Here is a 25,747-nt window from a genome sequence, read left to right as displayed (position 1 = left end):
AAACTAGTACAAGTATGGGTTGTTGTGCATCCTTCAAAAAAAAAAAAAAAAAAAAAAAATCAGCTTTTTTTTTTTTTTGCCAAAATTACATTTTATACTGTTTAGATAGACATGTTTCTTCAACTAGTCACAGGTATTTAACTAACAAAGCAGTCACAAAAAATCATATTAAATCATTTTACTGACATTTCTTTATTACATGAAGTGCATTGCGAAAAAAATGCTAGATACAGGAGTTAACCCTTCAATTAAATCAGTAGTAAGTTCATGGAACTGGCAGAAAGCAAAACATGTTCATTTTAATTCAATAGCATTGGATGACACGTGCAAACTTATAGTACAATCATCATTATGCATTGTATTTGAGAGAAGATGTTGCCTGTTGCTTGGCCATTTTCATAAAGTTTGCAATCAGCATTAAGTTAATTTTACTTGATTTGATTTGATTTTCCTTTGGACATTATTTGCAGAAATTGCTACTGAAGTAGAAGTACTGTTTTTGCTGATTTTACTTAAAGTGGAAGTACTGGTGTAGAAAAACTACTTAAAAGTAAAGAGTAGCTCATTTAAATTGTAATCAGAATGAAAGAACTTTAAGAGGCATTTTTCCCGATGCACTTCTAAAAGGAGGAGTACAAAGTTAAAACTAGTTCATTTTGATTAGAAATGTGGAAATTACAAAAAAGTGGACCCACAAAGTAAAGACAGATTTGTCTTCTCTGTTGACTTCACAGTGAAAGGCTCCTCAGTTTGCCCATTTATCATGGTCCAGTTTGAGATGCTTAAAGAAAGTTTCCTGTACTCTGTGGTGGTACCATTGTACCATCAACTGGCTTCCTGTAGGGTATAGAAAGCGGAGAGGGGGAGACAAGGGTTGGTAAAGGTCAGCATGCGAGGACCGACCACCAGGAGCCAAACAGAAAACACAAACTTCACATAAACATTGCAAGTAACTGTATAGACTCTCTAAATCTGAAGTAGGCCTAAGTGTTTGATGCATAACAGCTCAAGTAAACACAAAAAAAACGAATTGCAAGAACTTCTCCCATGTGCACCCTATTGATATTTTGTCTCTATTTTTTTTTAGAATCTTCAAGATGTATAGTAAACACAAGTTGATGATATCCACTTGAAATTTTGTCACATGTATGTTTATTCTTGTATATTGGTTGCCATCCTGGATCCACAAATGCAAGAAAGAGAAGGTAAAATCAACATAATGTCTTAACTATATATTTTTCAGGGGCAAATGACCCATTTTTTGGTGATGGAGATTACATTTTTATGTATCTACGTTTTATTTTTATGATTTTATGTTTCTTCTATGTTCTGATGTCTTTTATCCCTATGTACAGCACTTTGGTCAACCTGGTTGTTTTAAGTGTGCTTTATAAATAAATTTGGATTGGATTGGATTGGATTGGATTTGGAGATTAGTATTGACATGACTGGATGATTTATGGAGCACTATCACCCAAATAAATGCAAAAATGTAGACAAATCAATAGGCGGAATTGGGCCTTGGAGAAAAAAAAAACTTTATTCATCAATTAGCAGGTCTTCGTAATCGATCTCTTGCTCTTCATTGTCTTCCTCATCCATATCCTCGACTGTTTTCTCCAGCAAGTCAACCAATGTAGTGGGGAGGATTGGGCCACACAACCACACTGGCTCCAGGGTACCATCTTCACTCTTCACCCAGCCCTGGCCACGATCGTAGGGCTTGGGCCAGGAGAATGTTGGTGTGGCTGCTCTTTTGTAAATGGCCAGACGGTGGTTGACTCTATTAAGATGTGGGACCAGGTTGTCCCTGCAGGGTGGCAGTCGGCAGAGGTCTACCTTTGATTTTGTGGTGAGTGTCTCATCCTCTCCGACCATCTTTCTGCGCATGGCGCTTCTTACGTTGTTGACAGATTTCTCACGGGCATGGCCATACATGAGACATGTGAAGTCCTCGATGTCCTCGAATACCTCTGGTTCCACAGACCACCCCTCACCAAGTTTTCTGAGGAGATAATTATCTTATCATAGTCATATTGAATCAATACATAGGGCCAGTAATTACTTATTGGCATGACATGCTTCTATAAATCTAAATAAAAACACACCTGAAAGCTCCATACTTGGATAGCTCTGCAGTTTTTTCAGAGGCCCAACCTTCCCTTTTCCCTTAAAGGTGCTTGTAACATCTTCCCCTGTGAAGACATACAGGCCCAGTAGTGTTGTGCAGAACTGTGCCCCCTTGGATTCGGCCAGTTCGCTGACATTTATGATTCTCCTGTGCTTCCCAGTCCCAATGTCCATGTAGACAGTCAGCGGGATGGATTGGGCATGGTGCAGGAGGATGAATAAAATGTCGCTGTCTGGTGCCCTCACCACAGCGGTCTTGTGGCCCAGTTTAGCAGCATAAAGCAGGTACAGAACTAACCGAGTGTCTGTCTCTTCTTGGGATGACCCCAGCTCATGAATCTCAGTTGTGGTCACCTGAGACAAAAAACTGAATAATGTCAAGCACCAATTTCCAAGTTTCTCATGTCTGATGGGGTTAGGGTAAATGTCCTCATAAAGTGTATAACAGAATACTGTAAGAGGTTTAAAGTGAATGAATGAATATTTTAACCCACTTTTTTTTACACTTTGGCTTTATTAAAAATGTCTTTAGGCTAAATGGTATCCTGTCTCTGCACTGCTGTATAGTTCCACTTTGGCCATTGCCATAACACACATGCATTTCATGGCATATCTGTCAACATCTTAGAAAACATGTACAGTATACTCTACCGAAATACATATTATGATGGTTTTTACTATTATTTAATTAACTGAATGCCGGAAATATGTAGTTAGGTAGTTCCTAGCATGTTGTAAATAGTACCACTGTATGAATCTGGGTTACAGGTAAAATCACAGCAGGTGGCAATCATTTTGAAAAATGGTTGCCACGGTTACCACGGGACAAATCTGCGATAGCCAAAAATGATCCTCTAACAGTGTGCCAGATTTCATGCTTGTATCGTAAAGTGCACGATTCCATCAAAATACTGAGCGTAGCCGCTGTAAATCATCATCCCATTACCATCATCCCAATTCACTAACATAAGCACAGAGTTGGCCGGTGCGTACGTTCATGAATCCTCCGTGGATCTGCTGATTTTCCTCTAATTGCTTTGTGCAAGAACGAGTGTCAAAGAAAAGTAAGTAGGCAGTCACGCATGAGGCCTGATGTGCACCTGCTGGAGGCGACGCAGCCGGTTCGGAGGGGAGCAGAGGCACAAGACGGTACACGTCTGATGACTGCCACGAGTAAAGCCGAGCAACGGGTAGAGAAAACCTTGAATGTGCACGTTAGTCATGGCATAAATAAGTCAACAATAGACAAAATATTTGCCTCAGGTACACATCTCTGTATTTTCTCTGATTTTTCTTGTTTTTAAACCTTAAACAGGTTTTCATCAATTCATTATTGACCAAAGTTACTAGATTAGGGATTTTCAAACTGTTTTATCCTCTGGATTCCAACGCTGACATACATTGAGTCGGATGGACCCCCATCTGAAATGAGTTGGCCTTGGGGGGACTCTGATCAGGAAAGATATTTGTGTTTGTATGAAGTATTAAATTGTTAAGATCTTAAACATTGATGAGTCTAACAAGTGAAAAAGTGAAATGTTAAAATAATCGTCCATATGCCTTCGTTCCATGGTGACCACTATAATGACTTAATTTATAGGCGGGTAAAATTAACCCTTTGAGCCTTCACTTGATTTCTCTTGAAAACATGAGCAGAGGGTGGTTAGCAATTTAGTTTATTATTATTATTCTTATTATTTTATTTATTTATTTATTTATTTATTTATTTTTACCAAAAAGAGAAGGGACCGCTGCATGGCTCTAGTGGCTCATATGATAGGTGCTCTTTAGTCGGGCAGGTGGAAGTTAAATTAGAAATCAAAATAATTAGGTTGTCTGTCGTATTGTCTTTTGTTTAACCAGAACATTAAAAAGGAAAGAAAGATTGGGGTGTGGAGCAGAAAATTAACCCAAAAAAATTACCTTAAAATTCGCAAAAATGAACAAATAATAACTATATTAATAACTATTAAATGATATATTTACTGATGTCAGATATCTTGTGTTCAAATAAAGTGGTGCTTTTCGCTGAGCACCCCTGGGAACCTGTCAAGGAGCTCTGGGGCTCCCGTGGCCCCAGTTGTGCAGGTACACCTGGATCCGCAGGGGGGAATCCCCAGCAGGCTGTCCCCACCTGCCCCCTCCCGCCTCCTGTCCTCGGAGCACCTCGGCACACCTCGTGCCAAGGAGACGGCACAACTGGAGGTTGGGCGTTTGACAGATTTGACACTGACATTGTGGGCGGTAAACTCAACAAATGAAGTGATGACCCAGCAAATCTACGGCGAGAGACAGTGTGTGCAGACAGACAGACAGGGAGACAGACAGATAGACAGGGAGGCAGACAGGCGGACAAGACTGGTTGGAGGAGTTCCTCCCCGCGGAGCTGCTATGCGGTCCAACAGGTTTGTGGTCTGACGTTATTCTGGGAAAAACAGCGAACGATAATGTGTTCACTCGGCTGCGGCACTAAAGTCACCTGATAACTCTCGAAAAGGGCGTTTATTTCATCGCTATTTGGACGGGAGTTGGTGTAGAAAAATACGAGTTTATCTTTTTGGAAAGTTTTGAAAAACGCGGAGCTAACATACCCCTCCCGCCAGGTAAGGACGGCGTGTAGCAGACGACAAGGTTAGCAGCTCCAGGTGTTCAGTGCTAGCTAAGTTTCCCAGAGCAGGTAGGGGGTTTCAGCACGATGTGAGGGCCAGGCCTTCAGCTGCTGACTGTGGACTGGCGTCATGTGTTGTAATGCGTCTCCACTTCATGTTCTGTCTCTTTTCCCCGTGTAGTTTTGCCTTGTGAGGATGGCAGGCTTACCGGAGCTGGCTCTCATCCTGCTGTCCGTGCTCCAGCTGGTCTGCTCCAGAGTCCTGTACAGACACCCTGACGGTAACCACACCTCTCCCCACCAAGCTGCGCTCACTCCGACTTTTAATGTTAATACACTTGATTTTCAGTGTATCACTCGTTTTGCTCTTATATCTTGCCTGCTTCCATTTCTGTATGAACTATGCTACCGTCTTTTTTGTAATTATTATGATTACATAGTTAAATCATCACAAACTTCGTAAATAAGAAAGAAGGAAAGAGAAAAAGAAAATTACCACAAAACTATTGAGAAAAAAATTCAAAAAGTGGCCTGCCACTTGCCAGGCCATCACTGTAAATAAGAATTTATGTAGGATCAAATAAAAAAGACAAGTAAAAAGAAATAAAATGACATTTATTGAGAGGGTTTACATTAATAATTTTTATTTAATTGTTACAATTTAATTTAAATGTATATAATTTAAAATTTCAGGTAACAACATATTGATTCAGGGTCAGCATGGCGATATAAAAACCATCAAACTAAAAACTCAATTCCCCCCTCATCCCTACTGTCCTGCAGAAAGTCCAGTGTTGGTGGATGGGCGTACTGCAGCCTCTTTCCTGTCACGCTCGCTGCTGTACAACAGCTGGGACTTTGAGCTGGTGCGGCCTGACAGCCTGGAGAGGGAATGCAAGGAGGAGATGTGCAGCTATGAGGAGGCCAGGGAGGTGTTTGAGGACACATCCCTGACGGTAACCTTGCTAACTGTTAGCCTCCTGCCATTGAGGTGGACTTCCCCCCAGCTAACGTTCTTGAAAATAACCATCTTAATCCAGCCAGTATCCAGTACTCAGTAACAATGAGAGGAAGATAGCACCACTACTGTCCTAGAGAACAGCTAGGAGGGAAGTGAAATCATGTCAGATTTTTCAAAATGAGTGAACTCTACCTTTAAGTGATTATTGTTTGCCTTCCTTTCTTGTTAAACCTAGCTACTTGTTTAAATTTTTTTCTTTAATTTTCCAGGATTCGTTTTGGGCCTCTTATGTCAGCAGTCACGGTAATGCTACAACACTACAAAACAATGACATAATTGTCATACATATGCCCATGTTTCACAAATTATGCTTACTTGTCTGATCAGTTATTTAGAATATATGAAATTCAGTGAAGTTGGACTGTGTACTAGAATGCTGTGCAAAAGCTTATGTGTTCATTAGCAAAATAAATACATAAACTCATGCCCCTTTTCCACCAGAAAGAACCTGGTGCTAGTTCGGAGCTGGTGCTAGAGCGGTGGGCCGCGTCATCGGTTCTTTCTCTGGCTCCTGTTTAGCCCCTGCTCGGAGTCGGTGCTTGCCTAGCACCAGTTTGGAACCAGTTTGGCCCCTGCTTGGGCGGTGGAAAACCAAAAAACTGGTGCTAAGTCAGGCACCGGCTCCGAACCAGCCCTGGTGGAAAAGGGGTATCAGTGTCACTTTATCAGGTCCACCTGTACACTCTAATGCAGTTCAGGTCAGCAGCTCTGCCATAAATTCTACCTTTTGTAAATTTAATGTGTAAATTTAACTTAAATTATTAACTTAATTGAGGCTGTAGTTTGCAGAGCTCTTGTACTGGACTACATTATATTGGGAGGTGTTTCTAATTGTTTGTCCTCCCTATTTATATACATGAGGGGGACAGAATATTAGCAACAGCTGTCAGTAAACTGCAGTCCAGTCCAACAGCAGCACTAACTATGAGCTCAATGCCAAACATAGAAGTGAATGAACACCTCTGTTACTGTGACAACAAGACAAGCTGAGCATTATAGGCAGCAGGAAAGGAAACTTTATTGCACAACAGCTGGATTGGATTGGATTAGATTGTACAGGTGGACCTAAAAAAGTGGCCACTGAGTATAATATTCTTAGCCTACGAAACATGAAATGCATGTGCTTTCATTCATTCTGTATTTGTAAAAGTTGTCAGATGCAGTCATACCACTCAGAAAGTAAGGAGGCCTGAAAGAAAGAATTAGGTGCAGTTACACATCAGTTGGTTGCAGTAATTAAATGTATCCATTATGCACTGCAGGGTAGTCGTGGATGGAGGAATCATTGTACTGGTTAGGGATTGACTGGCATGAGCATTTTGGAGAAGTAGTTGGTCATTGTTTGTGATGTTTGCCCCTGAAGAGTCGGTGCCCAGAGTGGATGTGTCAGCGCTGGTGGCAGGGCTGCTGGCACTCCTAGTGACTGCTGTTATTGCTACCGTGCTTGGAATCTACTGCTACAAATCCCAGAACAAGAGGGGACGGGGCCCAGCCAAGTAAGTCAGTTCTTATATGAAGTGGACCACTTCTAGATTAAAGCCAAATTGAACTGTGGTAGAGTGTTAGATTGTATAATTAGTTGACAGTATATGGGTCCGCATGGTGTTCAATCTCCTCATTAGTTGCCCTGTGCTCCCCTGGGCTGCTAATCCACAATTCCATCTTTCCATTCACTTCCATAGTAAAACAGCTCTGACAAACAGCACTTTCAGCACATAAACAAAAGCAAACAAAGTGGATTATGCCAATACAAAAAACAAGAACTCCAGAATTGGAAAGTAGATCTGGCAGGTAGTGGAAAAATGAGTATTGGGACTGTTTTTTTTTTTTTTTTTTTAATATTTGCATAATCTGCTTTGTTCTGCTTGCTTATTTTGGGATCGGTTGCAAGTGAATGCAGAGATAGAAATACAGAAGCTCAGGGGAGCAGCTAATGAGGATATGTGTAAATGCAAAATGTACAGGTAATTAATACAACCCAATACTTTGCCAAAGTTAAATTTTGCTTTGAGGATTTTTAGAGTTTGGAATCAATTCATCGTTTTAAGCTATTTTAGTGGGCTTGTGAAATTCTTTTCCTGAGTCAGTTTTCTGTGTGTTGGCCCAGCGCTCCAGTGAGGATAGTGGGTGACGGGCCTCGAGGTACAGAGATGGTGCCACTGTCTGGGGTTGTCGCTCCAGGTCTGCCCACCTACAACGAGGCCCTGAACCACAGTGGGCAGCATGATGCCCCGCCACCACCTTACTCTGGGTATGAAGACACAGTACTACCTGCCATTACATATACATCTTAACATGCTTTTTGTGCCAGGGGGTGTGAACCATGGTCTGTGGAGGTGTGCAGCTTTCATTCCAACCAAACCTTGCAGCAAACCTTTACTGACTTGTTGACTTCCCTTCAGCCATCGGTAATCCACACAGTAAAAACATACCTCACAAAGAGGACGTCCGGAGACCATAAGGGAAAATGAGTGAGAGAAGAGAGGGGGGGTTAAACGCAACACATTCGCCCTCATATGCTGTCAGCAACATTTTGTTGATTTTTACGGGTAGAGGCAGTGCTGACTCAAGGAAGCCACACTCAAAGAAGTCAGATGAGTTGAATTTCTATAGGATTACTTCAGTTATACAGTTATTGGCTTTGTTTACTTACACTTATTCCATTTTCCCTTCCCCATGATGGCGCTGTATCAGGAATGCAGAACTGCAATGCATTGTAAAATTGACCTCGGCAGTCACCATGGGGTGGCTCCCATTGGCTTATTTTGCATCCTTACTTCCTCTTTTTGTTTCTCTTCCTCGCGTGGTAGTCCGCCTGTGAGAGATTAGAGCTGAGGAGGCAGGGAAACAGGCATTTAACAAAATGAGACATCCTCATGGTTGCTGACTCACTCCCTCAGCCCTCTAAAGGTCGACCTCACCATATTCCCTTCAGTGTTTCATACAAATGGAGCAACATTTATGATGGCAGGGAAGTCAACGAGGACGGGTTAAGCCACTCATGAAACACAGCGCCTGTCTTCCCCTCTGGCTGAATTGTGCTCATCTGTGAAATGAGTTGTAGTGATTGGTTGCAGTGAAAACCTGCAAACTTTTTAACCTCTGTGGACCATGAAATTGCCATGTTCAAATGCACTCATAAAGACTTTGCCGTTTTTCTCCACAGGGGGGCACCATCAGAGGCTCCTGATCCACCTGATAATGAATGAGGAGAGAAGCAGAACAGTTTAATTATTGTGTATTGGTTGTAGTTGTTTAGAGTTTAGTTTTAAATAGTGTTTTGTATATTTATGAGTGGAACCATGATGCAATCCCAGAATTTACAATTTCAAAAACTGTTCTGCATGTTTGTCGGTGGTTTGTCTATAAATGTGATGCTTTTTACTCAGGAGGGGCATTAGGGAGTGCATGTTAATATGGCAGTGGCACCACCCCATCTGAAGGCTGAATAGGCCTTGTTAAAGCCATTGAAGTGATCACAATAAACTGTGTTAATATATGTCAAGAGGCTACTTTTTTCAAGATGCAGTTAAAACATTTGAATTAAATTGCTTTTTTCAATTTTAACTGGTGTATGTGTGATGCTTCTTTTCAGATAGCAGAACAAATATCAGGTTTATTGATCCTGTAAAATCAATGTCTTTTTTCACACCCAATCACTCAGGAGGTGAGCTTAATCCCACATACATCAAAAATACAGCTGAAAATCAGTTATTAAGTTGATGACTACAGGAGCACAGCCATCATGTCAAAAGGAGATGGAATGTTTGGGACTTATTTTTATTTATTTATTTATTTTTATTTATTTATTTTACAGAAATTAACAGGTTGGTGTGCATGTATTAACCCTTTGAAACCCAGGAGGCTGTGCTTGGGCAACTTCTGAATTTTTTTTGTGATTTTATTTCTAGTTTTTTTTTTATTATTTTTTTTTATTTTGTCGTGATTAACTTGTCATTTAATTTTAAACATACTGCGTACTCCTTGTTCTTTTTTGCCATGTTCCTAGTAATTACTATCCAAATCCAAACACTGGTAAGAAATTATCCAAAATTTTCTGAAATTAATTAAATGGATTTCTGATTTTTGCATATGTTTGTGCATGTGTTGCTATATTTGGTTATTTATTATTTCTTCCTAGTTTGCTGATCATCCGTTTCCCCATCTTTTTGAAAGAAAGCAAGATTTTCTCATTTTCTTTTGGTTTTCAGATTTCCTATTTGTCTTATGCAGAAAATGCCTTGGAGAGCATCATTAGCTCACATGTAAGGGAATAGTACAGTTCCATGCTGCTTTGATAGGGAAGATCCTTTGATATTCCAAGGGAATACAGAAGCATTATTGATGAGATTCATTTTGGAGGAACCTGAGCTGCCGTAGTCACCCCAGAACTTCCACCAGTGACTACATTGTATGTTCAAAAACTTTGAACACAACCACAGAGGATTAAATGATGTCTCTTCCTCCTTATTTTATTGATTCATGCATTCAACATTACATTTATTTGTGTCTCATCATTCATTTTGGTAATATAGAGTGGCTTGCAAGGTGAGTTTAAAGAGAAAGGGCACTGGCCCACCTCCATGACCTATCTGCTACAGCCATGAAAAATAACACGCCTCAATACTGGTACAAGTGAGCGTGACACCATGTGGCAGCCCCTGATGCCCAGGACTAGGTGGCAGGAGCTGTCAGACGTGGCTCATCCCCATGGAATCACCTCATCATCTTAGTCTTTATGCGTTGCAACAAATCGGACCCCTATGTCCTGTCAGATGAGCTACATGTAGCTATTGTCAGTAGTTGCTATGGGGTTGTTTGTGTGGTGAGGGTTCTGTGGGAATTACAAGACAAGGTTATGGTCAGGTTAAGTTGAGAATATGTCATTTTAATTTGGGCCTGGTTTATCACACACACACACACACACACACACACACACACACACACACACACACACACACACACACACACACACACACACACACACACACACATACACACACTCCGGACCCCACGGGCGGGGGTCCCACGAGTCCTTCTCCGGTGTCGGCTCTGGCTCCGGCTCTCACGATGGGCGGGGGTTCCACGAATCCTCCATCTGAAAGAGAAAGCACAAAGAGAGAATTTGGTCCCACACTGATCCAACAAGCTGCGACACCAGCGAGGGCGGGAGCCCGTCGGCTCAGCCCGGACAGTGAAGCCCGTCGGCTGAGCCCGGACATTGCCCCCAACAAGCGCGCAGGTTTGTTGGTTCAATGTGGAACAAAATTCTACACAACTCAAGGTCTATTTATGACCTCTGCTAATGTCATGATGTGTCACCCTGTGACGTCAGAGAGAACAACGTATAATTCATTTCGATTTTCATTTACAAACACACAAATCATCATCATCATCATCATCATCTCTTTGTGACATCACAGCGTCTCAAGCCATTGTTACGTCATCAACCAAACATCACATCGTCTGGCAGTTTGTAAATGAAAATTGAAATGAATTATAGGCTACGTGGTCCCCCCTTGACGTCACAGGGTGACACATCATGACATTAGCAGAGGTCATAAATAGACCTTGAGTTGTGTAGAATTTTGTTCCACATTGAACCAACAAACCTGCGCGCTAGTTGGGGGCAATGTCCGGGCTCAGCCGACGGGCTTCACTGTCCGGGCTGAGCCGACGGGCTCCAGCCCTCGCTGGTGTCGCAGCTTGTTGGATCAGTGTGGGACCAAATTCTCTCTTTGTGCTTTCTCTTTCAGATGGAGGATTCGTGGAACCCCCGCCCATCGTGGGAGCCGGAGCCAGAGCCGACACCGGAGAAGGACTCGTGGGACCCCCGCCCGTGGGGTCCGGTGTGTGTGTGTGTGTGTGTGTGTGTGTGTGTCAGAGATGCTCACAAGTCTTTGAGCTTAAGTCCAAGTCAAGTCTCCAGTCTATAATGGGGTTAATGAGTGCTGCATGCCAGTCGTTCTGCTTTGAACACAGCATAGCTATATCTCAGGAGTACAAAGCTGTACTGTATTATCATCTCTCCTTCATCAAACTAGTTTACTTATTGGCTGGATTAATATGGTTAAATATTTTTTAGTGTTTAAATTTTGATGAAAAATTCTAAACTGAACTGACCCCAACCATGGTTCAACAAAACTGACATAATTTGAAAAATAAATAAATAAATAAATAATAAAAAATTAACAAATTAACAAATATAAAAAAATAATGAAATAAAAAGATAAGGTCTGCAATAAGATCAGACCATTTGACCTTCTTTTCTTAGTAGACTGGGTTGTATGGGCCACAAAACATTTCAGATAACAAGCTCGTAGCTGTCCTCCAGTAACCTTAAACCTAGAAATATTTTATCCAACAGAATGGTTGCATTTCAAAAAGATCAAGTTTGACAGCATCTTTGCACTAAGCCTGGCTCTGTGAGCGCACATGATAATTCCCCCATGACTAAATACCCTCTCCACTGGTGCACTGGTGGCAGGAACAGCAAGCACTCTCATGGCAACAACATAGAGCCTTGGGAAGACCTTTGCATGCCTTTTCCAGAAATCCAGGCAGTCCATATTGTCTTCATCAAAGTCAGAGGACAGCTCGATGTAGCGCATAAGCTCAGCCTTGACAGATGAGCGATAGTCCACGTTCCTCTTGTTGCTTTTCTTCTGGTAGCCAGAGAAAAGGCAAGTTTTAGCAGGTGGCCCCTCCTGATCATCTTCTCCACTATACTGCTCTCAGATATGGTGACTTTCCGAGCCTCAGCCAAGACTAGGTCTGAAAAAGTTCAGAAAAAAAAATAAATAAAAATACATCATGGTTAGTTACAATATATGACATTGATATACATATACATACTGATATAGCGCACGCACCAACATGGCTAGAGCCTGCCATGCCTTGGAGAAATGCACTTTCAGAGGAACTTATCCTGCAGATGACAGCATCACAGGTAGGCTAGATGGTTCCTGGGGTGGGCAGTTAACATTAAAATGTGCGTTGTGTGTAAATATAGATTTAGATATAGATATTCCGTCTAGGTACATAAATGTGTGTGTATAAACCTATATTATCTACAGTGAGTGGCAGCATGCAGCTTTCAAAGTTGGTTTGCTTTTCACCATTAAATTAGAGAAAAAGAAGTCCCTTCTTGTTCAGTATTGTCTATGGGATACCGAACTAGTATAAAAGAATTTAAAACGACTGAGTCAGAAAAACCAGTCTGATCCATACTCCGATCCAGAGGGTGGCGGTAGTGCAGCCAAATCTGTTTGCTGCCGCCATCCGCACCAGAGGAAGAAGAGGGCTCTCGCAAAACGTGAGAAAAATACATCTCCCGTCATCCTTTGCTGGCCGGTGTACGGGAAAATAAAATGGCGGCGATAGATGGGATGGGCCTCTTTTTGTGCTTTTAAAACGAAAAAAGAAAATCCCTTTATACTGCATCAGAAACTTTGATTTTACGAGTGAAACACAGAGGCCACTGCCCGGAGCAGAGGTTTTAAGTGCAGACAGCGCACCAACAGGCGGAAGGTAAAGAACACAGCTTCTCTTGCTAGCTGTGGCTAGCGTTAGCTGGCTAGCAAAATACCTGCTGTCGGAGGAAGAGAAGCACGACTGTTTTATTCAGACTATCATGTGCCTTATGCAGTTTTGCTGGCCTGTAACTAATGTTCCTAGCTACATAGATGGCTGATCGTCTAGTGAGCATGGTAAAGGGAAATGTGTCAGGGACAGCAGTGAGTCAGTAGAAACAAGTTGTTCCTGCCTGGACTCCCAGCCCCTTGCTGGAGTTCCTTGCCACCAGTTAGGATAGACAGAGCACAAAAGACAGGACTGCCTCAGCTCCTTTCACATCATTCCTGTGAGGCTGCCCTGCCATGGTGTCTGCCTGTGGCTGCTGATGTGGTTTAATGGAGGGGAGGGATGGAGAGCAGTGTGGTAGTTCCATATGAAGGTGTGACAGGCTTGTCCATAGCACTGTTGCTGAGCAGGATGAAGAAACAATGCTTGCATCCTTTGCCATACATGCCAAATCTGATTTTGGATATTATGCCCCTCCTCAGACAGCAGTCTCAGTGAAGCGAAGGGAAAAGATGAAGAGGAATGATTTAAGAATGTAATTTGATGCATCAAAGTGACAGAGACGGCCTTGGTGAGGATACCATTCTGCTGGTGAGTTGAATGTGGACTCCTTTCACTGATATTCCTCCACTGGGAAGGGTGATTTATCACATCTGTAATGCTTAATTAATGTGTAATTGCATGATGATCCAGACTTACTTGCCTGAACATTACAGTGGTAATAGCTTGGCATAGTGCTTGACTCAAACCTATCATTTAAGCCTCATGTTGATGCTGCAGCCATGTTCATGAATGCAATGAGTCTTTCCCACATGATGTATTGGTTAAGCAGTTGGAGCAAGCCAGTTCGTCCACATTGAAGCTTTTAGAGGCACTGTAAAAACAGACTATAAAGACACTGGACAGGAAGTTAGATACTGCCCCTGCACCACATTCAGCAAAACAATATGGTCTGTTGCAGCATCTCATGAATGGAATAAATTACCAGAAAACATGAGAATCTGTGCCTGTCAGGTTCGGGCTGGGCTCGGTTACTATGCTCACGGGCTCAGGTTGGGTTCAGACAAACATATGCACCCTAATCTACATTCTGTTGTTGTTGGTGCATAATGTCTGCATAATAACTATATATTATGTATATACTACATTCAGACACCACAATGTTTATTCTCTGTAAAGACTTTTATGTGAACCTGTATGCTGACATCGCTGTTTGTCTTTTGTTAGGGAGCTTCTTTAACCACAAGGCCAGGACTGTCCTCAGACTCTTTGCACAGCTCACAAACAGGTAACTATCCAGTCTACAATCCATCAACTCTGACTGTAAGTTATTGGTAAAAAAAAATTGCTGCCACTAAACTTGGATTTGGTTTGTTTGTATTTTAGCCTTGACTTGGAGTGGGGCACGGACAGCTGTAGTTACACTGGAGCATTTTATCTGCTGCTGGCCCACAGTTTGATAACAATAAAGCAGGTAAACACCTACATAAACACACAACTGTATTCCCCCAGGGTCTGGTTTAGGTGGTAACATTTGGTGTAAAGGGATAGTTCACCCATGTTGATAATTGTGATACAGTTTCACTTCCCCCCCAGCTGTTGTGTAGGACAGTAGTGGTGCTATCTACCTCTCATTGTTACTGAGTGCTGGGTACTGGCTGGATGTCCAGAGTGTATCGCAACTCACACTGGCAAACATATCTTATAATTCACATGGGCGGTTTAAGGCTTATGGTTACAGCGAATGTTCAGACCATTTTCCAGTGTGCCATTTCTCCGTTCTGAAAATTTTGTGTTTTTACCTGCTATTGTCAGAGAAACAGTTATCATTCAGCTCCAGGTGATATCAAAACCAATGGCAAAAAGTGTAGTAATGTGGGATAAATGTGGAAGTGACAAACAAAACACTCAAAAATGTTACATTTTTTGTTTAAAGCGTAAGACACTGTCAGTCTTGTACAAATGGTAAACTTCCTCAGAGGTTACAATCCGCCCCAAGACTTTCTGCTGAAGAACAGCTTTTCCAACTGAAATTATTTCTTCTGAAATGGTTTAGAGGAAGCAAGTTTTAGACTTTCAGTTCAGTAATTTATTGTCCCATGAGGGGAAATTCAGCTTGGACACTATGATAAAACCAAAAATCAAAGTCAAAGAACAAGAAACAAAGTTAAAGAAACACAATGTCACATAAAACTCTAAAATAAAAATCAATACAGATACTTTCAACGGACTCATAAATCCAATGAAAGTCTGAATTCTATACAGGAATGAACAAAGGTCTCATGCTACACACACTAACGCACAAGCCAAAAGGTGTTAATGGCTCTTGGCCGTTTCACATTTCGCATTTTCATTGTTGTGCCGATAGCCCCGCAGTCCCATCCTGTCCACGCACGCCGGTGGGAAGTAGGAAGCGAGTGGTTAAAGTCTGCAGAGCCAGCACCAGCTTACTGCTGCAGAACTATGCACCACAGGACTTTTTCCTTTACACACCACTTTGTGCATTGTGTGCTTTAACTGCCTTGTACTAAGACTAAGTTCAGTTTATTGTGGACCTGTCCCATGGTGTTATATCCCACCTCTGCCAGCTCTCTCACTATATATTGCATAAAGTCCTCATTTTGGCAAAAACCGTCGACATTATCCTCTGTCCAGATAGTGAGCAGAGTCCTAATGTCCTCATTTGACCAGTACTGCCGGTTGTTCTCCATTTTTCTTTTCTTTGTTATTTTTATGCTACAACTGCAAGCTGCTGTGCTGACATCTGTACTTATCAGCTGCACCCATCTCCCCACCCAAAGCCAAGTAAGCCCGTAACTCCGGCTCAGACCTCAGTTAGCCCTGTCTGCCCCATAGGTACCGGTAATCGCTTGGCTATTAGCACATGGGAACTGGCCGTCACATAGCTGCACTGAGGCACCATTAAAGACCGGAAATGACAATGGAAATGCAGCTGGCCTTGGCAATCGCTAGCCTGCCTGCATTTGGCGTGACAGTGGAAAGTTGGCTTATGATGGAAGTATATGATAACCATTCCCATGTTCAGTTATGTCTCATAAATTGTTTTAGCAATTTTTGAGCTGATATCATTTTATAAACAGATTTGGTTCAAAATGTAACCATTTTGACCACTCTAGAATTGATAAAAATGGCCATAGATCCCTCCAAAATACCACATTTGAACACTAAGACCTTGAGGAATACAATAGGAAAAATCATGATCCGATTTCAGCAATAGTTGCATTTTTTGGCGATTGGATTGTGAGCATTCTGTTCTGGAAATTGGTGAGAAACTTCCCTTTTTTGACAATATACTTATGAAATCCATACATCCTCTGAATGCCCTAAGTCTCTAATTTGTGGTCGTAAAGTTTCATGAAGCTGTGATTATCTGTCTCAGCTTTCCAGTCAAACTTTATGCAACTCCAAGACTCTTTAGGCCCCAGTATGCACAAGTACACCATTTTTCAGTATGCCCAAGTAACACATTTGCACTGAATGCAAAACCCTGCATTGTTTGTGCCCTGAACTGGATGAGATTAGCATAAGGTGAGCATGTCTGCAAAGGGGAGATGTGTGGGTCACTGTTGAAGCCATTTTCATTCAGATATCTGCAGGTGAGCCTTGCTTGGTTTTTCCTTGCCAAAATGTAGCCTACTTTTGTCAAGTGTATTTACTCTGTGCACCACAAGCAAAATTCTCAAGAAAACTCACTGAAGATTCATTGCAGGTGGTCAAATATGCATCCCTGGCTGCCAACTCCTCTGATTTTCTCAGCTGCATGACTTACATTGGCCTAAGGGTAAACAACAGTAATGAGAATTTTGGCATTCTTACATGGGGGACGGAAGGGCAGAACAGACAGTAGCTCGATGTCAGCTGTCCACAGAGTTGGAGCCTGTGTACTCTGGTCTAAACCAGGTCTGTTTGAACTCCATGATGCATGCATCTTGGAATTTTTGTGGGTCGATTATGTTAGTATTTGACATCAAGATGCACAAGTCAGAAAAACCTAGCTATAATAAAAAAGCTTGTTTCTAACTGCATAAGACCGGTTTCAAACTGTAGGTAAAATCAGGACATCAACTAAATTCCTTTAGTTACAGGTTGCCACAAAAACACAAATTTCAGGGACAAATTTCAAGGACACTTTGGAAAATGGGCTTTCTCTTTGCCACGTCTGCAATTACCCTTTAATATAATGATGAGTCAATTCTTGAACCTACCCTAAAAGAAAATTCAATATGAATGCCATTAACATTCAGTTTTCCATCAGTATTTGCAAGTTTTTACAAGATCTCGTCTGTGATGTTGGCAGATAAACTTTCTGGAGCTGTTTCTTTTGACAGTGAGAGGATGTATCATGATGTGGACTTTCGAGTCCCTCAAAAATCAACTAACCAGCAGAGCAAAAAAACAGCCTTGAGTTTCTTACAAAGTCCACTGTGTCACTAGGTATGTATTTTCAGTGTAAATACTGGGTGAAGAGACCATTTTTCCTGTTATGTTTTTTTTTTAGGATTCTTCCTGGACTCCTTTCCTCCAGTGTGGCTTTGCCCTTTGCCCCTCAACTCCAGTTTATAGGGAGTGCTGGACTGTCCCTGGTCCATGGACTTGACACCAGCTCCAGGCTTCAAAAGGAGGCCTTCTGCCTCCTCTCCCCCTCATGGAGTTACAGAGATTGCCAAGAGCCCTCCTCCTTTCTCCCCCTCCTCCTCGCCCTCCTCTCCTTCTTCTGATCCCTCTTCACCTTTGTCTACTTCCTCCTCTCCCAGTGCCACAGTGACGGGCTATCATAATGATGTGAAAGGCCATGCCCATGGAGTGGGGGTGGCAAGGGTGTCCTCCACATCTGTCTCCCTAGCAGCTCCATCTATTGCTGTACCTCTGCCCAACACCTCACCCTCTAATCCCACCTTCCTTGTAAGATCTGCCGAGCTGGATACGCAAAGGGAGGTTAGAGAGAAAGAAATCTATGATCCCTTCCATCCTACTGAGGGAGAAAGGGAGAGAAGGATGGAGGAGGACTGTGATGGGGACAAGTATGACCCATTTGACCCCACTGGCTCTCCAGCATCGGACACTGGAGAGGAAAAGGGGATGGCAGAGAAGAGAGATGGGAGTGGCAAGAACAGAGGGCTGAAAAGGGAGGCTGAGAGGAGAGATGAGGAGGAGAAAGAGGAAGCCCCCCCAGATTCCACTGACCCCCTTCCTGGACCTACAACTCCCCCTCCTACCACTCAACTCCTGCTACGGAGAAAGGTGGACCAAGACACCACCAGAATTGGAGAGCAGAGGGATAATATAGGCTCAGACCACTCTGAGATAGAGGAGGGAGAGATAGTTGGGGCTGTTGACAGAGATGGGGGCAATAAGAGAACCGCTGGTGGAATTCTCCCTTTGACACCCAGTGCCTCTTTCTTTGGCCCGAAGCCAGAACGGATCCTCAGAGTGTTGGATGGGGATGAATTTGTGTCAGTGCGAACAGAGGGTGACTGGGTGGCGGATGTGGAGCCTGAGGATGAGCCTGTGGTGGTTGGGGTTGGCGACCTGAGAAGGAAACTGGTCAGCAGACGGAAGGAGAGATATCGCTCCTGTCCAACCTCCTCCCTCTCTCCTCAGCCTCCGCCACTTCCTTCCCTCCCACCTGCTTCTCCACCCTCTTCCCCTGTCCTGCTCCCTGTAGAACAGGGCAGCAAGAGCCACAAGTCCTCCAAGAGTTCCAAGGACCGGGACCGACACAAGCATAAGGATGGCAAACCCGGGGAAAAGGAAGAGAGAAAAAGGAAGAGAAGGAAAGAGAAGGAGGGAAGCCGCGAGAGAAGCAAAGACCGGGAGCGAGGACGGAAGACTGGAAATGAGGCCAAAAGCAGGAGGAGCAGCAGAAGCAACAGCCAAAAGAGGAAGAAAAGACGAAACAGCAGCCCTGAGGCCTCACGATCCCACAACTCCTCAGGAAGAGGTGTCCACTCTAGACGCTCCTTCTCCAGCCTGTCTGAAGAATACCACCGGGAAAGGGAAGGAGAACAAAAGAGGGATAGGGACAGAGAGCGAGATAGGGACAGAGATAGGGACAGGGACAGAGACAGAGACAGGGACAGAGATAGGGACAGGGAAAGAGATAGGGACAGGGAAAGAGAGAGGGACAGGGAAAGAGACAGAGTCAGAGACAGGGATAGAAACAAAGACAGAGACCAAAATCGAACCAGCAGCCGAAGGCGAGATGACAGAGATGTAGACACTAACCATAGAAAGAGGGACAGAGAGAGCAGGCAGTATTCAAACAGCAGAGAACGAGACAGTTCAAAAAGGTCTAAAAGAAGCAGGGAAAGAAGGGAAGACAATAGAGAAAGACAGCACAACAGGGACCATGAACTGCGAAGGGATGGTCGTCCTGTCGTTCCACCGTCTATCCAAGACCTCAACGGTTCTGACCTTTTCGCTATAAAGCGAACAATTACAGTCACCACTACCACAACCACCACCACTGTACCTGGCTCTCCAACACTTGCCCCAGCCTCCCCTCGAAGCCCTACACAGCATTCTGACAAGTCACACAAGAGGAAGAAGAAGAGGAAACGGCGCTCAGTTGAAGAGGCAGAGGATGGTGCAAGTTATCGCAGCCAATCACGGTCCCTCTCCCCACCAAGGTATCATAGCTATGAGTCAGATCGCTACTCAGACAAACTGGAGATAGACATGCTGTCTTTGGATGGTGAGGCTTTGGACTCAGATTATCCCTCTTTGGAGGACACCCCACCAGCTGCCCTGCCACCAGAGCCTCCTGTCCCCAGTCCCAAGACTAAAGCCACTCCCAAAACTGGACGACATCACCCCAAAAAGAAATCCTATACAGTAAAGAAAACGGGCCAGTCCGAATCATCCTCCTGCTCTTCCGTTCGAACCAAAAGTAAAGGCCTTTCCTCGCTGTCACCCACACAAGGTACTTCCGCCTCTGCCTCCATCTCATCAGCCCTCCCGTCAACCAAACGGGCCAGGAAGTTGGGAAAAGACAAAGACCGTGAAAAGGGTAGCAGAAGAGAGTCCGGTCGCTCTGGAAAATCCAAGAAGGAGAGTGGTAGTAGTCATAAAGGCAAGCTGCAATCCAAAGTCTCAGTTCTGGTACGGGAGGGTGTAAGCAGCACCACGGGGGCTTCGGTTGGCTCAGGGAAGCTGGGCATGGAGCTCCTGGGGCCAGGAAGTGCAAGTGGGGGTGCTGGGGGCTCTGTGGTGGGCGGCTCCATTGCGGTAGTCTTCCGTAGGGACAATGAAAGCAGGTCTCCATTTCTCAAGCCTTGTTCAGAGCCGTTGTCACTGAGTGGACGTAGTAAGGACATGGGTAAGGTGGGCAAGCGCAGCAGCCTGGCTGCACCCCCATCATCCTCATTAACTGGTCCTGCAGCTCTGAAATCGAAGAAGGCCAAGCCCAGCTCCACCACATCCACCTCTTCCTCGGCTTCTTCTCCCTCATCATCTCTAGTTACCAAGCGCCGCCGACGGCTAGGGAAGAAGGCAAGAGAGAAAGGCAGTGCTGTGGGGTTGATTGATGGAGATAGCAGCCAATCAAAATCCGCCTCTGAAGGCTGGTGTGGAGTCTCCTCAGAGATTCAGTCAGGGGTTGGAGGTGGAAGCAAGTTGGTCAGTCCTCATACCGGTCAAGCTGGTCCTGCACCATGCTCATCTTCCGCCTCCTCCTCTTCTTCCACCAGTGCACTGCCACCCTCCTCCTCACCACCTCACACCCCTCCTCCCTCTATGGCTCCCTCACGGGACACCAGAGAGTCCTCTCCAGACTCTCAGACTGTAGACAGCAGCTGCAAGACTCCAGAGCCCTCTTTCCTAGCTGAAGACTGCCCGACCCAGACCAGCCCTACGCTGCCACCATCCAGCCCAACCAGCTTATCAACCCCCCAGGGGACTGGCCTCACCATGCCCCTGCCTACAGCAAGCATCAAGCCCCTCCCCCCAGATGATGCACCCAAATCCTTGGCCTCGCCTCCTTGCTCCTCCTCTTCTTCAGGCTGTGGCCTTCCCTCCCTGTCACTTCCGCCATCTTCGTCAGACCCCCCCTCCTCCTCGTCCTCGGTGTCCTCCTCATCTGCTAGTAAGCCACCGCCTCCTCCCCCACCTCCTCCTGCAGCTCCTGCACTCCCCTGGAGTCTGCAGACTGGTGTGGACTGCACAGCTGGAGGAGTACTTGCATGTAAGTTGCTTCCATAGAAGGACAGAAGTTTGTAATTTGTCATTATTATCACAACCACAGTTTATTTTCTTTGGTCTGAATCATAATGAAAAAGTTTACTTGTAAACAAGTCACATCGACCACTAAGTTTCTTATACTGGATAGATTTGGTGGGAGAGGAGTTTTCTGTTTTCAAAATGAACATTAATAATGGTTTTTAAGGCCAAATTGAGTGCCTTGGAGGATGTTTTTGAAGTTGTCCCATGCAGATTCACAAGAAGGACCTAAAAGCTTATGTCAGAGTAAACTAGATAGTAGGGTCTTCCAATGCCACGGCAACAGAAATTATATGCCTCATTTATGAGGGATGGTTGCACAGTAAAAAGAAAAAAGACATATATCCACACCTTGGCTAAACAAACTGAACTTAAGGAGTTAACACTTCAAAGTCCAACAATACTTCAAAGGCTCCCAGAATAGGTTACATAGGCTCCTCAGAACATTTTACCCACAAAGCATTGTTATTTATTTGATTCTATGAAAATTGCTACCATACCACACAAAGTTCACACTTGTTATGGAATGTCAGGAAAATTGTGGTATTTGAGGTTTATTAAAGACACTAACTGTCAGGGAATTTTAGAAATTTTCTGATGAATTGAAGCCTGTAGTGTTTAAAGTTCAGTAAGTGAGCTAAATCAGTTTGCTCAGAAAGAAATCTCCAGCATTCCTCTTAGGATTTGATTCTAAGAACTTTGACAAGCTTGTGCTATCTCCAATGTGCAGGTTTTACATGTCTTATTCATGTTATAGTAAGAGTCTCAAATATTCTTACTTACAGTGACTGCTCTGCTTTTCAAAATGGAGGAGGCCAATATCGCCAGTAGAGCCAAAGCACAAGAATTCATCCAAGCAACCAGCCAGGTGAGAGACAGTTTTCTGAGTGTGAGACTGACTCAGTGACTCACTGTCTGTCTTGATAATTGTTTATTGGTGTTCTTTTTTGTACATCTACATTAAGGCAGTCTTTGTATTAGTTAGACCAGAAGCACACAACCAAATGTTACAGGACATCTCACACTTGCCAAACTATCAAGCTGCTGAATTCCATCTTGAATCAAAGTAGTAAGCACACTGTTCACTATAATATCCCATAGTATTTATGTATGCCCCTTTTCCACCAAAAACACCTGGTGCTAGTTCGGAGCTGGTGCTAGAGCCAGTGCTTAACTGGTGCCAACAAAGAACCGGTTTGCTTTTCCACCGGCCAAGAGCCAAGTGGAGCCAAGTCAGAGCCACGTCATTATGTCATCGTGAAACGTGATCAGGTGGGTGTGCAAGACGCTCGCTTGGAATCACAACAACAAACATGGACGACCCACCGTAGCGATGCAAATACTGCTTGTGTGTTTACAAGCCTACATTGCGGTCCAGAGGCGAAAAACACAATTATTGCCGGCTACCTGTCGTATTCGTGGTCGGAACGAACGGTGAGTATGTTTAGCTTTACGTTTATAGCAATCGCTGCTCCCGTTTGAGTCTGTAAGTCCGCCCACCAATGACGCGGTGGGCCGCGTCATCGGTTCTTTCTCTGGCTCCTGTTTAGCCCCTGCTCGGAGTCGGTGCTTGCCTAGCATCAGTTTGGAACCAGTTTGGCACCAGTTTGGCCCCTGCTTGGGCGGTGGAAAACCAAAAAACTGGTGCTTAGTCAGGCACCGGGTCCGAACCAGCCCTGGTGGAAAAGGGGTAGTAGTAACCAAAGCTTTATGATGGTACTTTGAGGTAACCTTCTTAACCATAGCATTACTGTGGTTTTTAAGGTATTTTATGGTAACTGTAATAGCATAGATGTTTGTGCATTAGGAGTAAAGTTAACAGTAAAGACTGCAACAACGCATCAGCTCACTACAGTTTGTGTCAGCCATGTCAACTGAAGAAAAAAAAACAGGAATTCTTCAAGAAATGTTGTCAGAAGCTAACATCTTATCCTTGGTCATGTTCTTTGCCTTTCTTGCAGATCCTCTCTCAAGCCAATCAGAGCCAGTCCCAGCAGCACGCTCCTTCCTCAGCGTCTTCCTCCTCTTCACAGATCCCACCCCCTCCATCTCTGCCTCCGCCTCCTGGACCTAGCCCTGCTCAGTTTATTCTCCATGGCTCACTCCCATTGGTCGGCTGTACCAAAACGCCACCCTCTCACCTGCATCCGTCAATGGGTGGTGGGTGTGCACAGACACCACCACCTCCCTTACCCACGGGGCTGTCAGGGGCAACTGGCAGCTCAGAAGCTGGTTGGGACAGTGAGAGCAAAGACCCTGATAAGGTAAAGCCCTAGAAACGTCTTTAATAGGAAATGTATCAACTGAGAGGAAAATTCCGGAAGAGGCAGTAGAGGTGCTCACTTAACGGAAAATTTTGAAATCAGTTTTGGAATTTACTTCACTAGTTGTGTTGTTGGTCAAACATAGTGTCTTTACTCTTGTAGATGACTTTCATATCATTTAATGTGTGTTTTCTCCGTACTGTTTAGTACCTGAAGAAGCTCCACACCCAGGAACGAGCAGTGGAGGAGGTGAAGCTGGCCATTAAGCCCTACTACCAGCGCAAGGACATCAACAAAGATGAATACAAAGACATCCTGAGGAAAGCCGTACATAAGGTCAGTCACACCCATCCAGCGATGGATGTGTTGCAAGGGCAGACACTGATTAATTACTTTAATTACTATAGGGCTGCGACAAATGAATATTTTATTATATTTTTATATTTTTGATGTATAGATTTATCATTTTGTCTATAAAATGTTAAAACTAATAACAAATGTCTATCCCAAATTTAGAAGGTGGTTCTGCACACTGCTGGACCTTGGCAACAGTTTCGATTTTATTCTCAAAAGAACTCCCGTGTTTCAGTCGGAAATCAAAACAAAAATCATAACAATCAAACAGTCATAAACTAACACATCTGAACACGTCATTTACTGCACAAAACTGATATATAGATATATATAGATATTGATATAGATATGGATATATATGCATGCACCACAAACTGTGTGTATATACCAAATAGATGTGGACAGCTGACATATTGAATTCTTTTATACATCCAAAAGCATTTTCATTGAGATTTTAAGAAAACTAATGTACCATTTTATATATACTACTGTTATCACCCATGCTTCAAATTCTTTTTTGATTTCAGTTTTTGGCCATAGAGCCCAGGCCTAGCAGTCGAAGTGATGACTTTTATTTTGTGATTGTTTTCCTTCAAACTGATTGAACACTAATGTCTGTATATCTACACTGAGATACGAACCCACGTACAAACAAAATGTCCTTTTGATCGAGAAAGGTTGTGTAAACTTGCTGTGTCAATGTCTTAGATCTGCCACAGCCGAACTGGAGAGATCAACCCGGTCAAAGTCAGCAACCTGGTCAAGCTGTACGTCCAGCGCTACAAATACTTCCGAAAACATGGACGCAAGATGGACGAGGAAGAGAGGGATGATCGAGAGCTGGGAGCTCTGCATTCTTCTGCCTGAGGTGTTTTTTTTTAGCCCCCCTCCCAAGCCCCTCTGCACGTGATCTGGAGTGGCGATGCCATCAACAGACTTTGTTTTTATTGTTTTCATATCCCACCTTCTCTACGCTCTCATGTAATACTATGCGAGCTCCTCCTCTCACTCCTCTCTGTGGTCTTGCTGTAAAATATGTCTCACGTAGAAAAAATCATGTCATGTACATGTGAGGTATATTAAAGGCTAAGCTGTCCAAGGGGAGATGTGATACAGACTTTCAAATACCACAACATGTTGTACATACTGTAATTACACTACACCATACTTAGGCTCCCTCTCCCTGTCCCCCTCTCTCTTTGCAGACAGTATGCAAGCTGAACTTGTCAATAATTTGGACAGCTGAGTACATGACAATGATGGTTTAAATAGAGATTTGACACTTGATCTCTGTCATTTCTTTGGTCTCTGTTTTGTGTGCATGTGTGAGTGGTTAAGAGGCCAAGAAGGTGGCAAATTTTCTTTACAAACTAACCTAATTAATTAAATATAAAAGTGGCTTTAAAAAACAGCTACACATTCAAATGTGCTCCCATTTTTTTTTTTTTTTTTTTTTAAACATTCTGCAATGTAGTGCGTTGTACCTGGGGTTCCAGACATAGAACATAGACACTGGCCTTGGATGCTGGTCAGTACAGCAGCACATATCAA

At 43.6% G+C, this 25,747-nt stretch overlaps 2 protein-coding genes across 4 annotated transcripts; both read left to right on the top strand.

Annotated features, from left to right (window-relative positions):
- Positions 1–4,360: 4,360 nt before the first annotated feature.
- Positions 4,361–9,320, top strand: prrg2 (proline rich Gla (G-carboxyglutamic acid) 2). 3 transcript variants are annotated; one of them, XM_030058326.1, is made up of 7 exons: positions 4,361–4,535; positions 4,920–5,019; positions 5,522–5,694; positions 5,969–6,002; positions 7,123–7,255; positions 7,867–8,010; positions 8,926–9,320. In XM_030058326.1, exons 2-7 carry the CDS (start codon positions 4,935–4,937, stop codon positions 8,966–8,968), a joined length of 612 nt encoding a protein of 203 aa, XP_029914186.1. In that variant the 5' UTR covers positions 4,361–4,535; positions 4,920–4,934; the 3' UTR covers positions 8,969–9,320. The 3 variants fall into 3 exon arrangements, with proteins under 3 accessions (XP_029914186.1, XP_029914188.1, XP_029914189.1); XM_030058328.1 differs by lacking the exon at positions 4,361–4,535 and adding an exon at positions 4,547–4,733; XM_030058329.1 differs by lacking the exon at positions 4,361–4,535 and adding an exon at positions 4,748–4,807.
- A 3,800-nt stretch (positions 9,321–13,120) lies between these two features.
- scaf1 (SR-related CTD-associated factor 1) lies at positions 13,121–25,492 on the top strand. The gene is made up of 9 exons (XM_030058282.1): positions 13,121–13,289; positions 13,823–13,931; positions 14,568–14,628; positions 14,727–14,814; positions 17,860–21,543; positions 22,364–22,446; positions 23,540–23,842; positions 24,050–24,178; positions 24,905–25,492. The coding sequence occupies exons 5-9, from the start codon at positions 17,949–17,951 to the stop codon at positions 25,061–25,063; spliced, it is 4,269 nt and encodes a 1,422-aa protein (XP_029914142.1). The 5' UTR covers positions 13,121–13,289; positions 13,823–13,931; positions 14,568–14,628; positions 14,727–14,814; positions 17,860–17,948; the 3' UTR covers positions 25,064–25,492.
- The last annotated feature ends 255 nt before the right edge of the window (positions 25,493–25,747 follow it).

Source organism: Myripristis murdjan, chromosome 8 (assembly GCF_902150065.1).
Source record: "Myripristis murdjan chromosome 8, fMyrMur1.1, whole genome shotgun sequence".
NCBI classification, from domain to species: Eukaryota; Metazoa; Chordata; class Actinopteri; order Holocentriformes; family Holocentridae; genus Myripristis; species Myripristis murdjan.
This window is presented reverse-complemented; position numbering and strand designations above follow the sequence as displayed.